This window comes from Benincasa hispida, chromosome 6 (assembly GCF_009727055.1).
Source record: "Benincasa hispida cultivar B227 chromosome 6, ASM972705v1, whole genome shotgun sequence".
Taxonomy (NCBI): domain Eukaryota; kingdom Viridiplantae; phylum Streptophyta; class Magnoliopsida; order Cucurbitales; family Cucurbitaceae; genus Benincasa; species Benincasa hispida.
This window is the reverse complement of record NC_052354.1, coordinates 42,255,797-42,271,171: the sequence shown is the minus strand read 5'-3', so window position 1 is coordinate 42,271,171 and position 15,375 is coordinate 42,255,797. Positions and strand designations below refer to the sequence as shown.

Sequence of the window (15,375 nt, the reverse complement as noted above, 5' to 3'; positions counted from 1 at the left end):
TCAACTGCTTGGGTCAAGGAGCATGCCCTGACCTTTGGAACTTCCGGCAATTGTTGGGCTCATGTTGGCCACCATGTGCTTAGAATTACCTTAAGCTCTTCTGCGACTGATTGCCCTTCTACTTTGGGGTCAATACTGGCTTTCAGCACATCGTCTACACTTCAATATTGTTTGCAACCTAGTCGCACAAGCTGCAATACTCCCAAGATAAAAAGTTTGCTCGCAGAGACACAAAACTTAACAAATAATTAGCTGCCAAGTCCCTGGCAACGACACCAAAAACTTAGTGCATTATTTTATAATGTGGAATAGTGGATGAAATGCGTTGGTGAAAAATGCATTGAGCACTCAAGTTTCCTCAGCGGAATCCAAGTGTAAACTCCACTGAGTTTCCTAGTAAGTCCAGGGTCGAACTCGGAGACTTGTGAAAATAGGTTGCGTTGGTAATTTTTAGAAAACTTTGTGATAATCGGATAAATCAATAGTTGTTGAGGTTGTTGTTTGCGATAATGAAAAATAAATAAATGCGGCGGATTTGAGAAAAGTTGGATTGCGTGATAGATGCAATGAGTATGCGGATGAACGGGTTGAGAAGGTCTTCAACTAGCATTACTTGGGAATGCGTTAGACTATGCGATCATGCTATAACCATGCACACCAAGTCATTTTCCAATGCAAACGCACTGCTCCTAAATATAGGACGCATGTTTTGAATGCAAAAGTGTCCATAGAGCTTATTCCTAAGTCTCTACTCTTGTCCTATGCGATGATGCAGGATGCATAAAGGTAAGGTGACCGCACACAATCATATCCTATCTCTAGGATGCATGCGATGCGTTGATAGCAAATAGTGCTTATTCCTAAGCTCCTATCTCTTGATTATGTGTTCTAATATGACTCTCCTGAGCCTAGATTCTGACCTGACCTTCCCAAGCCTAGATTCTGTCCTTAGACTACCTTCCCTAGTATCTTTAATGGACGAATGAAGTATACATAATTCAAGATAATCGTATAGAATGAAGACCCTCAGTTGTGGTAGCTAAATACTTCTCAACCCATTCAACAGGTTTAGCTACTCATGTGTAAATAACAGAGAGCGAACAAATATGGAGAAGTAAAATCCATTTGTATAAATGAGTTGAGTACAAAATAACAATGGAAGATAAAGGTAGAGAGCCTGGTAGCAATTCCTTGCTGACCAAGGCTTTTACACTGTAAATATCTATTCGGTTCAAAAGATATTCCTGCTTCCGCAGGCGTCGGCCCTCTCTCTGTCCGTGAAGCTTTCGGTGCTTTCCCAAGCTTACCGAAACGATCTGTCGGCACAACCTCCTTCTCTCGCGTCCGCCTTAAAATGAAAGAAAATCTAAGAACAAGGCTAAACTATCAATAGAACTATGAACTCGTAAGATGATGAACCCCTTTTCTGAAGGATACCTCTGGTATTTATAGAGCTTCGAGGTGAAGACGGCTTCTCTCTTATGATTGCTCAGATGGGATGGCTTTAATTCCCTGACTGATACGCCAAATATTTGTCACCGAAAAGCTGAATGTACTTGTTATCGTTAGCGGCTGTCAGCTTAATTCGGATCATCAACTTTCCGTCCCATCGCGATTAATTATGCCTTTTACCCAGATGCGCCCATCAAGTTGCGACAATCCTTCTTGAGCAAATGTTTACCAACACAATCACCGCAAAGCCTTGCGGTAATGCTGCAGTCGACCAATGATTTCCTATGATCGCAATTTTCGCCTTGCATCAATGCATATTCTGCATAAAAACACAAAAATCAACTGTTTCTATGCGATGAACGCATGCGACCGCAATATTATGAATTTGATGCTTTTTGGACGCAATTTAACATATTTTATCAATGCAAGCCAACATTGTTTAAGAACTTATCACTATGATAATGGCCATTTCTGCCTGTTATTCGTCTTCTCCAAGCACGAGCTGCAACTCATGCAACTCTTCTCTTTGCATGTTGATTTGCAATATAATGAATAGATTGGAGTGAAAATTGGGCATGTAATCAAAAGAGTTTTGAGAGAAAAACTGGTTTGAAGAAAGGTTCTTCAACAAGGTTGCTGCAGTGAGCTTTTCTCCTTCATCTCTTGATTCAAGCCCATTTTGAGTCCCACAACTCAATCTAGAACACCAAGAGAATAGTGGGAAAGATCTTGAGGTGGTCTACAGCAAGATATGGAGAAGATTGCAGCTGGAGAAGGAGCTTTGAAGAAGTTCTACAAGAGGTATGTCTTGAAACCCATTTTTCTACAAAAGCATGCTTTATATTATGCCAAAATTAGTGAATTTGAGTGCAAAAGCATGCTTTATATTATTTCCTTGTGCTTCCGCTGCTGTTGATACAATCCTACAAAACAGACATTTGACTCAACTATAACTACAAACAACTCGTGAAGGATCGCTTATGTGTAATGGTTATATTTGTGGACGCAACATGCCATACAATGCATAAGAGGGTGACTACGGGTCTATAGTGATTTGTCCTATAGTTAATGAACGTTGATTAATTAATTAATTAATCTAGAGCTTATAATCCACAGGTCCCCTTGCTAGCTCATAACGAATTAATGAGGACCAAAAGGTTTTTAGAAGAATAATTTGGAATGTTCAAATTAATCTAAGGAAACACGTGCTAATTGCATATGATATAATCACTATAAGGTACAAAGATACATTATAGTATATAGTTAATTTTGAATAAAGTTCAAAATTAAACTACATAATATGAGAGATTGAACGTATTTGAATATGATTGAAATAATAAATTAACTCGAATGAGATTCATATTAAAACTATAGATTATGAGAGAAATATACATTTGAATACGATTTCAAATGTTTATTTAATTAAATATAAGATTAAAAATTAAATAACTTCCCTATAATACAAGGGAATGGAGAGAGTGACGAGTTATTTTTCCCTCTAGGTTAAATGTAACCCTTCCTAAACACATACCAAAAGTTGTTGAATTGAACCTGACTTGATGGTATAGATATTACACTCTGTTCCTAAGAGCTTGGAGTTCAATCTCCTGCAATTATTGTACTAAAAAAAACTTTTATTTTTTTAAAATAAAAAAAAAAACATATTTGACCATATTTGTTTTATTTATTATTATTATTATTATTTATTTATTTAAAAAAAACATTCCTGAACAATTTTTATTTCTACCTTTGAATTTGCAAAAGTACTCGGTTGTTCTTCCGCGAGACTGGAAGCCGCCATTGTTCATTTCCAGCTCAGCTCTCTTCATCTTCTTCGTTTCAATTCCAACACTTTCTCGTTTCCTTTCCCATTTCACTTCCCTTCCACCGCCAGATCCGCCTGCTATAGATTATTACCTTTTCAATGTCCTGGAAAAGGTGATGATGTTCTATTCATTTCTTAATTTCTTAATTTTTATTTCCAATTATGGCGTTTCATACGAGTTCTCATTCAATTCGTTTCTCGAATTCTAGTAGTTTTTCAGTGCTATTCGAAATGCACTGAGTGTTCAGTAGCCGAAGTCGTTTGACGATTTCTATTTCGCGGTCTGCCTCCAGTTAATTCATTTGGTGGCAGACTAGGGTTTCTGTCAATCTTCTCATTGTTATTGAGATCAGGCTTCTGGAGCAGCAACAGGTAAGCGGAGTGTCTTTTGTTTTTGTTTTCCTGTCTAATGTGCCTTTGTTGTTGATGAATTATCATCCCTTGGTGATCATTTTTCAGGATGGGGGAAGTGGTTCCTATCTACTATAGTATTATTGCGTTTTTTTGCACCGTTGGAGCCATTGCTCTGGCGATCTTTCATATTTACCGGCATCTTTTGAACTATACGGAACCTACTTATCAGAGATACATCGTGCGGATCATCTTTATGGTCCCGGTTAGTTCTTCTTCCCTGCATTTCATACATATTTCAGAACAGATCCTTTTTGTTTTTTGTTTGATTGGGATTTCGTATGGAAGGTTTCTTGTTGACATTTTCATGCTTGAGTATTATGTATCTCCGATTTTGCCTGGCATATGTTCCTTATGTATGTTTCAAGCTTGAATTTCTGATTTCACAACAATTTATAGATGTCTGTGTTCATTTGTTGTATGTTTTTCTTTTTGTTACATTGTGTTGTATATATTATTTCTCAGAGAAGGAAGTTGCAGTTGTTGGAAAATTACAAGAGTCTAACTTCTGACCATAGAGAAAGTTGAGTGTAAGTGTCAAAAGTGGGAGAGGGCAGTTCGTTTATCTTTTCCTCGTGATGTTTTAACCTCAATTCTTGTGTACTTTCCAAATTCCATCAAATTAGCATAAATCTTGGAGAAATTCTAAAATTCAACTGGGAAGGTTTAAATATCGAAAGAGGATACCGTTTAGACCCTAGAGGTAATTTCCCTGAGAAGAACTTTCATGACGCTTTGTTATGAAGAGAAAATATGGATCCATTCTTCTTGGTCGGAGTCCTAACAACATCTATGCTTTTTTTGTTTTGTTTTTTTCAATTTTATTGATGAATGAAATATCCAAAGGATAAACAAAAAAAACCCTATGAAAGGGAATACAAAAGATGTGTCCAATTAGCAACAAGAAAATCTAAGCTATGATCTTTAAGAGATCGATAATCTTTACACCAAAAGAAAGCATAAAAAATAGCGCATTCCAAAATATCCTTTGGAGACTTTGACTTGTTTCTGAAAATCCGGTCATTTCTTTCTTCCCAAATTTTTTATAAAACTCCACAAATGATGCTGGTCCAGATGTTGGCCTTGTCACCCCTGAAAGGGTGATCCACAACATAGAATGATCCAATCCAAGGCTTCCCTAGGGTGGACCATATCCCATCCAAAAGCCTTGTAGATTTCAGCCCAGATTGGTTGAACAAAACGGCAATGCTTTTAAAAAGTAAGAAATGATTTGTTGATTTTAGTATTATATTTATTGCTATATGATAGTAATAAATATAATACTAAAATCAACAAATCATTTCTTACATTTATTATTATTGATAACAACGCCATAGTCATTAAGGAAAAATGTAAGAAATACGATAAAAGTCACACAGAGAACTGTGGCAATTGACAACGATAAGGAGCAACCACAATCCAAAAGTGAGTGGAAATTTCAGAAAGGAGCATCAGAGCAAACATCCTCCTGCATTCTCTCCTTCCCTTGAAATGCCCTCCTCTTCTCAGCCAAATATTCCATGAAACAAGCAGGAGCCTTTCTAATAGATTGGCCTACTTCATTACGCAGTCTAAAAATGGAAAGGAGATATAGAGGGATACCACTGAAAATAGTCGAAATAAGGTTGAATCTTTCCCTTTTTGAGAAGAACTGATTCTGAGCAGAAGGACCATTCTAAATCATTGATCACCATTGGATTTTGGAAGGAACCTGTTTAGGATTATCACCCAAAGGAAAACCGAAGCATGGAGAAGGGAGTTTATTTCTATTTTGTTTTCTTTGGACAACTTGTTTCTTTTCTTCTCTGGCTTTTTCTGTGTTGTTCCATGCACTGGAAGCTTGATTTTTCTTTTTCAACAAGAAAACATTTTCTTCCTTGGTTACTGCAGCCTATTGAACACACAGTATACTGATGACAACTTCTCACCAGGCTCCTTGCTGAGGGACTCCTAAAATTTTTACCTTCCAACTCCTAATGAAAAGTTAAATATAATTAAAATGTGGTTAATAGCTGTGAACTTTAAAGAATTTATCAATGAAGAATGAACAAATGAGTTGGACTTGTTCAGAATGATTAAGGGATGTTAACTCCAAAGTCAGAGAGATGTTTTGTACCTTAGGAAGCTTTGGAGATTTTTTTTCATAGATCCTTTGCCTTCCGTCAAATGCAACCAATCCCAAACTCCATAAAGAACCTCGTTTAGTCCCTATCTGATTTGGAAAAAATAAACCCACAACTAAACAATTTCTCTGCTAGCTCTTAAGTGTATTAATTTGCTGGATACACAACAAATGTAAACTTTGACAACCCTTTTTCCTATAACGTGTTTCAAATGAGAGATAGGTGGTGTGGAAATCATCTGATTGTTTATTTACCATTCATTTACTTATGGTGGCTGGACATGTATACCCCCAGTAAAGATGGACTTTATATAGAAATACCTTCAAAGTCTTTTTTCCCCCTTCTTTGAGAAGACTTCTTGCTGAACGAGGGTGTTGGACCTCATATCTCCTGAAACTTGCCATGGGTGGAAATGTTGTCATCAACCTTTTGTGGAGTATTCTCAAAAGCCATAGTATGTCATTGTTTGTAAAGCGTTGGGGCCGAGTTTCTCTAATTTAACATTTTGGTACCGAACAATTTGGAACCGTGACAGGAATTACATCCGACTAACAACTATTGTTTGAATAATATGTTTATTCATTTATTTATTTTTGTTTTCACACCATCTCTTGGCTCCAAATTCTTTAAGTTTACTGTTGGTGGTATTTTCATTTCCCCCACCTTTTTTTTTTAAAAAAAAAATTTATTATTTATTATGAGAAATGACCAAACTGAATTTCTTTTGATGGGATGAAATTACCATCAGTGTGCCTTATGGTGCTTCTTAATATGTAATTTCTAAGTAAAGCACTTGTTTGTGTTTGTTCTTTCTTTCTTTCTCTTCTTTTGTTTTCTATTTTGGAATACATTATTAGCAAATTCTAAAAGTGCTTCCTTGGATCACAGGTTTATGCGCTGATGTCCTTCTTGTCTCTTGTTTTCCCTTCGAGTTCCATCTATTTTAATTCCATTCGAGAAGTGTAAGTTGTCCCTGCTACATCAAATTGTTTATGAAATTCTGAAGTTTTTGTCTATTTCTATAATGCTGCTTGTTTACTTTTCTCGCATCTTTTATTTTGAGAAGGGTTTAACCATCAAACCATTCAAAGTTGAGAAGCCATTGTTATTACATTGTGTGGTCTACTTGAGGAAGATTGCTATACCAATAAGAGTATAAGCTTCTCTAGTTTTTTCTCCACTATCGAATCATGTGTTGGTTCTTGGTCATTGCATTTTCTGGCAGTGTTGGTTTTCTTTAATTGCCATCTAAAACATGCTTCTCCCGAACACTCCTTTCTCCAAAAAGTTCAGTGTATGGAAATTGTATTGCATGTAATCTAAAATATTAAATAAAAACGAAATGTGATAATTTTAACCGTCATGACTTTATTTAATAATAAAAAGAATGTATCATTGTCCTTTTGGTTATAGTATGGATCAAATATCTAACTATTAACTTTATGATTTCTTTTAGCTATGAAGCTTGGGTCATTTACAATTTTTTGTCATTGTGTCTGGCATGGGTTGGTGGCCCTGGAGCTGTTGTAATAAGTTTAAGTGGTCGTGTATTGAAGCCATCGTGTTTCTTGATGACATGTTGCCTTCCTCCATTACCACTAGATGGGTAAGTTTGCAAAAGTTAAATTTTGTTTTATTTTGAATTGATATAATGTTTCCATTATTAATGACAGCATATAATAGTATAAGTTGAATTATATTAAATTCTTTGAATGTAATAGGTGGGTACTGTGCATGTAGTTATTGTGTGCTTCATTTTCTTTCATGGCATTAATACGTTTTAACAAATGATATCCATGAAGAGAAGGCTACAGAGAGGTGGATGTCTACATATAGTTTTGAACAACGTACTCCACCTTGCTACAAGTATTAGGGTTCTGTGTTAAATGTATTTTCACCAAATCTTAATCTTTTCAACAATTCATCCAATTGGATCTCCATTTGTAACTCGTTTGGAATTGAGTTATCAGTTCTCAATTAGAATTTTGTTTATGGAGCCTGCCCTCTCTTTGTTAGAAATTAAACTTGAAAAGGAAATTTTCAGATGTCTCTCCGGCAAATGCCTCTGGGATCTATCAAAATGTTTTTTTACAACTTATTTTCATTTTAAGAAATGGATACATATATTCAAAAAGGGACAAAAGGACATCCTAAGGGCAAGGGATGGAGATAAACTTTGATATGATGATAAGAGACTAATGCTCAAAGATACAACAATTACTAAGAGGGGAGAGCAACGAAATGAACCAAAAATAAACAACTGATAATAATTTTTTTTGGATAAATGACCAGTACACTTCCATGGAATTAGTGCAAAAATAGTGGGCCTTGAATGAAAACCAAAAGTCTTCTTGAAAAAGGAAACACCTCAAAAACTTTAACCTAATCCTTCACTCCACTGGCATAGTAAAGCAACCTTGAACAAAGATAATTTTGAATAAACGAAGACAATAACAGCTTCAAATTCATACACAGTGTTGAAAACTGAACCAAAATCATTTTTTTAAAAAAGGAAACGACTTTCATCAGAAAAAAAAAAAATATACAAGCATACAAAAAACCCAGCCCACAAAAATGCACCTCCTCCCACAGGAATTGACTCAAGTGTTACAAAATAATGCCTACAGAATAGTTACAAAAGGTCCTTGAAACCGAAGTACACAAAGAAAACTGAACCAACTTGAAACTGGGGCTGCATGGGAATAAAAAGAATAAAAACCATATTCAAATTTAGTGCTGCCATTCAAGAACTTAGTGCGAAAACAGCGGCACTATATTTTGGGCTAATATTATGAATGGGAGGTTATTTATGTGGAGAACATAAAAAGCTATTAGAGGTTGTTTGAGTGTATTCTTTTAAATTTCGTCTGTAATTACTGTTTTGTAACCTCTTAATTCAATTGCTTTTAATTTTGAATACTGTTTGAGAGGGTATCTTGCTTTTTTTTTTTGGGCGGGGGGCCCTCTCTACCCTTTGCCCATAAGTCGCTCTTATGCTTTTTGTGTGGATATGGTTTCCCCTGCTTCGTATCCAAAAAAAGAAGAGTAGCTTTGGTTCGTTGTTTAATTCATTCTTCATTAATTTAGAAATAAAATAAAATTTAGGAATAAACATAACCATTTCCAAAAAAAAGAAAAAAAAAAGAGAGAAGAAATAAACATATCTAACTTTTAAGTGAAGTTTTTCTTGAAAAAAATATCAAGTTAACTCATTTAAATTATGTTTTCCTTAAAAAAAAATTAATGAACGAAGCACCAATGAAAGAGCAAATTGAGAAAAGATGTAGGTGAAATTTCCCATCTCCAGTGATTCTTTGCCTAACAGTCATGGGTTGTCATTTATCAAAATACCTTCTGCTCTCTTGTCTGGTCTCCTCTTCACGCATTCCTGTTTATATATGACATCCATTATTCCTTTCGTTAGCTTGCTCAATGTTTGGACTTGAATAAATATTTCAAGACTAATATAATACCAAATAACATTGAAAAGTTAGTTTAATTGAAGTTCTCATCTTCAATTTATGATTTTGAACATTTCTCTATACTTTCCTCTGTTTCCGCCAAAAGTATTAGCTATTTCTTCCTCAGCGCTAGGTCCATAGCCTCATTGATAAGTTTCTTAGGAGGCTATGGATCTAGATGTCTCAAGCTAGAGGGATCAAAACCTTTAGAACGGACACAATGTGGTCTAAGGAATATGAATCAACACGTTTTGAACTATTTGTGTTGCTTGTTATTCCTTGTTGCCCTTGCTATTCTTCCTTTCATCTAAAGAAGCATCTTTCTCAAGTTGTTCTTTCTCTACTTCATCCTATGAGACAAAATTATGAGCAATATAAAGTCAAGTTTTAACAAGTCAAATAAACTCCTTTTGATGGGTGAAGCATTTCATCATTTTCAATATCTATTAATCTCCTCATGTTTATCGAATGCATTTATTCCATAAGTGAAGTACTTTTTTGCAACCATTGTGGCCTGGTTGGCAGTACTTATTTGAGCTAGTGAAAAAATGAAGGGTCGTAGAGGGTATTATGGGTCCATGATCCATGGTTACCTATCTAGGATTTAAAATCCTGCGAGTTTCTTTGATAATCTATATATGTGTGTGTATATATATTTTCTAATGGGATTTTTGTGGCCTTAGTTTTTTGTATGCGCTTGTATTCTTTCATTTATTCTCAATGAAGTAGACTACTTGTGTATATATATTCTGTGGGTAAGAAATCAACCTTTTGTCAAGAATAATCATATATTTGAAATCCTATACCTTGGGGATTTGCCAAGCAAGCATATTTCAAGGTTGGATCTTATTTTGGATTGGACCTTTGTTTGATATCTTTGCTAATATATGATTAATCAATCAAATCAACACTGTCCAAGTATTATGTATCATCATAGATGTAGAGAGTGAGATGGAGAGTCAATGTGCAAATATTAAATAACTCACCCTTGAATTCAAGACATTCAAAGTTCAGAGAATTGAATTGTTGTAGGAAATAACTATGGGTGCCCACTGAGCAAAGAAAGGTAGAAAAAAGTGAGATGGAGAGATTGTAGGCGAGGGACAAAGAGAGAGTAAGATGGAGAGAGGACAAATAGGGAATCGAATGGAGAGAAAGGCAGGTGGAGAATTGTTAGAGAGTGAGATAAAGAGAGAGATATATATAGAGAGAGAGAGTGAAATGAAGAGAGATGGAGAGGAGGGAGGGTTGGAGGGACTAGAGAAAGAAACAGAGAGCTTACTTGTTGGTTGTTGCATGCTTTGATGAGAGAGAGAGAGAGAGAGAGAGAGAGAGAGAGAATAGCCCTGACATTTCATGAATGGAGTGCCGGTTGAGTAGGTTGGGGAGGGAGGCTAGCCAAAGTGCCATTCGTCTTAAAGGAAGTCGCGTTCATTTCATCAGAAAGTCTATAATTTTGTCAATGTTGTTTTTAGGAGAACTGAATCAAGTTCCATTGTGGGCAGAGCTTTCTTTGTTTTATTATGTTAAGTGCTTTCTGCTCTCCATTTGCAGGCTGTTTTATTTTTTGTAATAATGATCTGTTTCGAGTAGTAAGGAATATATAAGTGAAGCTTCTCCATGTCTGTGATCTTTATTAGAAATTTTATATAAAGCCTAGTCAAGATTACTAATAATTAATATCCTTGCCTAATAATTAATGTTTTTCTATTTCAGCAATATATCTTCTCTTGTTAGGAGGAAAAAAATCATCAATCTGAAACTTCATCAGATAATCTTACGAGTAGCTTTTGATGCAGGCGTTTTATACGGAGGTGCAAGCAAGGCTGTTTGCAATTTGTGATTCTGAAGCCTATATTAGTTGCTGTAACACTTATTTTATATGCAAAGGGCAATTATGAAGATGGAAATTTCAGTCCAAAACAGTCATACCTTTATCTCACCATTATCTATACCATCTCCTACACAATGGCTCTTTATGCTTTGGCATTGTTTTATGTGGCATGCAAAGATTTACTTCAACCATTTAACCCGGTCCCAAAGTTCATCATCATTAAATCTGTTGTCTTCTTGACTTACTGGCAGGTAAATGACTTTTGGGTTCCTTTTCCTTGTACAAGTTGCATCCGTATGGAAATATTTTTAGTACTAAATTATTGTGATTTTTCTACCTACATTCGTTATTTGTCATAAAAGAAGCATTCAAGGACAACGTGGGTCCATGAAATCAAATGATATACCATTTAAGGACATGTCAAATGCTGAAGGGAAGGTGTATGTATCTCGTAGTACTAGAAAACTTTCTATTCCATATTTTGATCTTTCTTTTGTTAATGTGTATTTGGTGTTTATGTTTGTTTTTGGGAAGTATTTAGAGGAAGGTCAAATATAATGATATCGAAATATTACCTACCTAGGATCTAATATCCTATGAGTTTCCTTGACACCCAAATGTTGTAGGGTTATGCAGGTTGTCCCGTGAGATTAATCGAGGTGCACGTAGCTAGCTTGGACACTCATGGATATAATATATATATATATATACACACGTATATACNGACACTCATGGATATAATATATATATATATATACACACGTATATACATATATACATATACATATATGCATATACATATACATACACATATACATACACATATACATATACATATGTACATATATACATATATATGCACACATACACATACACATACATATATACACACATATACACATACACATACATATATACACACATATATACATATATGTATATATGTATATACATATATGTATATATGTATATACATATATGTATATATGTATATACATATATGTATATATGTATATATATATATGTATATATATATACATATATATGCACACATACACATGCACATACATATATACACACATATATACATATATACATATATATATATACATATATATGCACACATACACATNCATATATATGCACACATACACATGCACATACATATATACACACATATATACATATATACATATATATATATACATATATATGCACACATACACATACATATATACACACATATATACATATATACACACATATATACATATATACATATATACATATATACGTATATACATAAAATATTAGCATAATCTTTAATGGGGGAAAATGTGTTTTGAATTTTTTTTTATAAAAAAAATCATAGAACGAATGACGGTTTAGACTTTAGAGCCCTAGTTAGAAGATAAAACGTGATCTTAAGTTGGGCTGCCTTTGTTGATGCTTAATAGGGTCTTTTTATACTTTTTTTCAATATTTTTATGTTCATTTTACTTATTTTTTGTTGTTAGCATTTCATTCCTGGTGTGAATAGTTTTCCTTGAGCATTAGTCTCTTTTTATTTCATCAATGAACAGTCTCGTCTCTTGTTTAAAAAAACGTGATGCTAATTTCTTCAATGAAGGATCTCATTGATACGGTACAAGTATGTAACAACTACATGATATTAGTATAGGAAATTTCTCTTTGAAAGAAACTAAATATCAATACAGGGAAATTATTGTACATGCTCTCCTGGGGTGGCCAGGCACTTGATTATAGCTTTCTTGATTTATGGACAAAAACAAGCTAATCATCCCCCTTTTCCTGTATGTTATCACCAGAATGTTATATACATATGATGTATATACATGCACGTATATATATACACATATACATATGTGTATATATATGCACATATGTATACACGTATATATATACACGTCTATATATATATCTGTATGTATGTTTAGATGTTGTCAGCCTGAAGTATGTAAAATGAACAGAAACTTTTTTCATAAATTTTTCTTGCTTTGTACTTGGTTTAGGGTGTCCTTGTGTTTCTTGCCGCAAAAACTCAATTCATCAAGAGTGCAGAGGAAGCTGCTCAGTTTCAAGATTTCATTATATGCATTGAGATGCTTATAGCTGCTTTGGGTCATCTATATGCATTCCCATACAAGGAATATGCAGGAGCTAACATTGGTGGTTCGCGTGGTCTCACGGGAAGTCTTGCACACGCTGTAAAATTGAATGACTTTTACCACGACACGGTCCACCAGGTGAGCCTTGATTTAGTTTTCCAGCTAGCTTATTTTGGAGATGGTTTTGTATCTCTTTGTTGGATTGTTTATTGACTCAACTACATTTCTTTTGCAGTTTGCACCAACTTATCATGATTATGTTCTTTATAATCATAGCGATGGCGATGAAGGAACGAGGAAGTATCGATCACGCACCTTTGTGCCTACAGGTCCCGAGATGGACACCGTTAGAAGAAACAAACACATGTTTGGAAACAAGCTAGATGACATTCAGCTTTCCACGATCTCGTCTTCAAGTTCAAGTACTCCAAAGAATTCAGAAATCCTCGAACCAGTACATTCTGATGTAATGAAATCTTCTCTTCTTATGGATACCTCAAACTCTTTATCCACACCATACGACATGTCGCTTATTGACTTGGATATTTCGAGTTACCCCTCGAAAGTTGCTGCAGCAGATGAAACAGGTACGAGGTGACGAGAATAGTTGACAGGTAGGAGAGAAAAGAGAAGGAAAAACGATGTTGCGAGAAGAGAATACGCAAAGAAAGAGAGGTACAAATAGAGATTTTAGGGTGTGTGACCTTTCATTTCTCTCACGTGCACATTTGGTATTGCGGCATAACAAAAAAATTGTGTACAATGGCGTGTTTCTCCCTTTCCCAAGTCCTTGGTGCTGTATATACATGATTCTGATTTGTTATCAATTAGGATTTGAGACACAAGCATGCATATAAATTCATTTAAATTATTATACTCTAACTGCTACATTTTTAGGAAATCGATCATAACTCAATTGACATATGAGTGTGTTAATAACCACGTGGTCTATGGTTTGAATTCCCTTACCCTCAATTGTATTAAAAAAAAGAACCGACTGGAATTGTGTGTATGCTCATGTGTTTTTTCCTCTTCCTTTTTGGGTGTGAATGGTGAGTTTCTCTCTCTGAGGATTCATGTTTGTTTGTATGTAATTTTCATTTGTGTATCTGGAAATGATTAGTTTTCTTGGTGTGCTCCTCCTTCATTTTTCCTTTTCTTTTCTATGTATGTGATTCTCCTTTCAATAAATTGAAGGCTTGCATATTGGTTCCATTGTGCATGGTAGATTTTGTCCTATTAATTACACATTAGAAATCACTTTATGGTTGAACTCAATTGGTTTTGGTTAGGGTATTGTATCTTTTATCTGAAGGGTAGAGTTCTCCGCATTAAGTGGAGCTCCAAATAAGTGTCATTTATAATTTTACGATAGTTTATTTGTGTCATAGAAGAAAATTGAAAATAGGAAATGGAAGCAAGAAATCCGATTTTGCCCTTTCCTAAAATTTATAAACGATTTTGGAAATGCTTCACATGAATTGAACGCTAAACATTTGCGAAAATTGAAAACTATGGTCGGTACCATAGTAATTTTGTTCAGTTTTATGTTTGTTTCTTGGCAAATGGTTAGAAATAACCTCGGAGATTCACCTCAATTCGAATAAAAACTTGACTTCCTTTTATTGCAGAGTTAAACTATCATTTTTTTTAACTTTCTGGGTGGAATCTCGGTGAGGGTAAAGATGGACGTAATCTTAAAGGAATCTAAGGTCTTTTAATGGTTGATTTTCATACTTATGATTGATCAAATCTTCATCAATTGAGTTGACTCTCAACGAAAGATTTTCAAATGATCACGAAAATTTACATGATTTGAGAAAATCAAATATTTATGATGAATTAAATTCTACAAAAAATTACATGATCCAGGAAAAAAATACATATAACTTTAGTCTGACAAACTATTTCAACAAGTTCTCCAAAATGCTGAATTGTGAGAGATGAAAACATCTGAGCGTTATTTCTGACAATTTTTCTTGTTTTTTTTTTTTCTTTCAATTTTTATCTATAATTTTCAAATTCTTTAAAGAAATATTTGCATTCTTATTTAAATTAAAAAAAGAAAAAGACCAAAATCAAGGTTTAAAAACTATGCATTTTGTAGTTTTCAAAAAATAAGTCAGTTTTGGTTGTTCTA

At 34.5% G+C, this 15,375-nt stretch overlaps 1 protein-coding gene across 2 annotated transcripts; it reads left to right on the top strand.

Moving 5' to 3' along the window:
• Window positions 1-3,190: 3,190 nt before the first annotated feature.
• LOC120079917 (transmembrane protein 184B-like) lies at window positions 3,191-14,270 on the top strand. Of its 2 annotated transcripts, none has more exons than XM_039034373.1 (8): window positions 3,191-3,390; window positions 3,490-3,649; window positions 3,737-3,893; window positions 6,700-6,773; window positions 7,268-7,417; window positions 11,072-11,357; window positions 13,140-13,373; window positions 13,471-14,270. In XM_039034373.1, exons 3-8 carry the CDS (start codon window positions 3,738-3,740, stop codon window positions 13,831-13,833), a joined length of 1,263 nt encoding a protein of 420 aa, XP_038890301.1. In that variant the 5' UTR covers window positions 3,191-3,390; window positions 3,490-3,649; window position 3,737; the 3' UTR covers window positions 13,834-14,270. The 2 variants fall into 2 exon arrangements, with proteins under 2 accessions (XP_038890301.1, XP_038890300.1); XM_039034372.1 differs by having other exon boundaries at window positions 3,487-3,649.
• The last annotated feature ends 1,105 nt before the right edge of the window (window positions 14,271-15,375 follow it).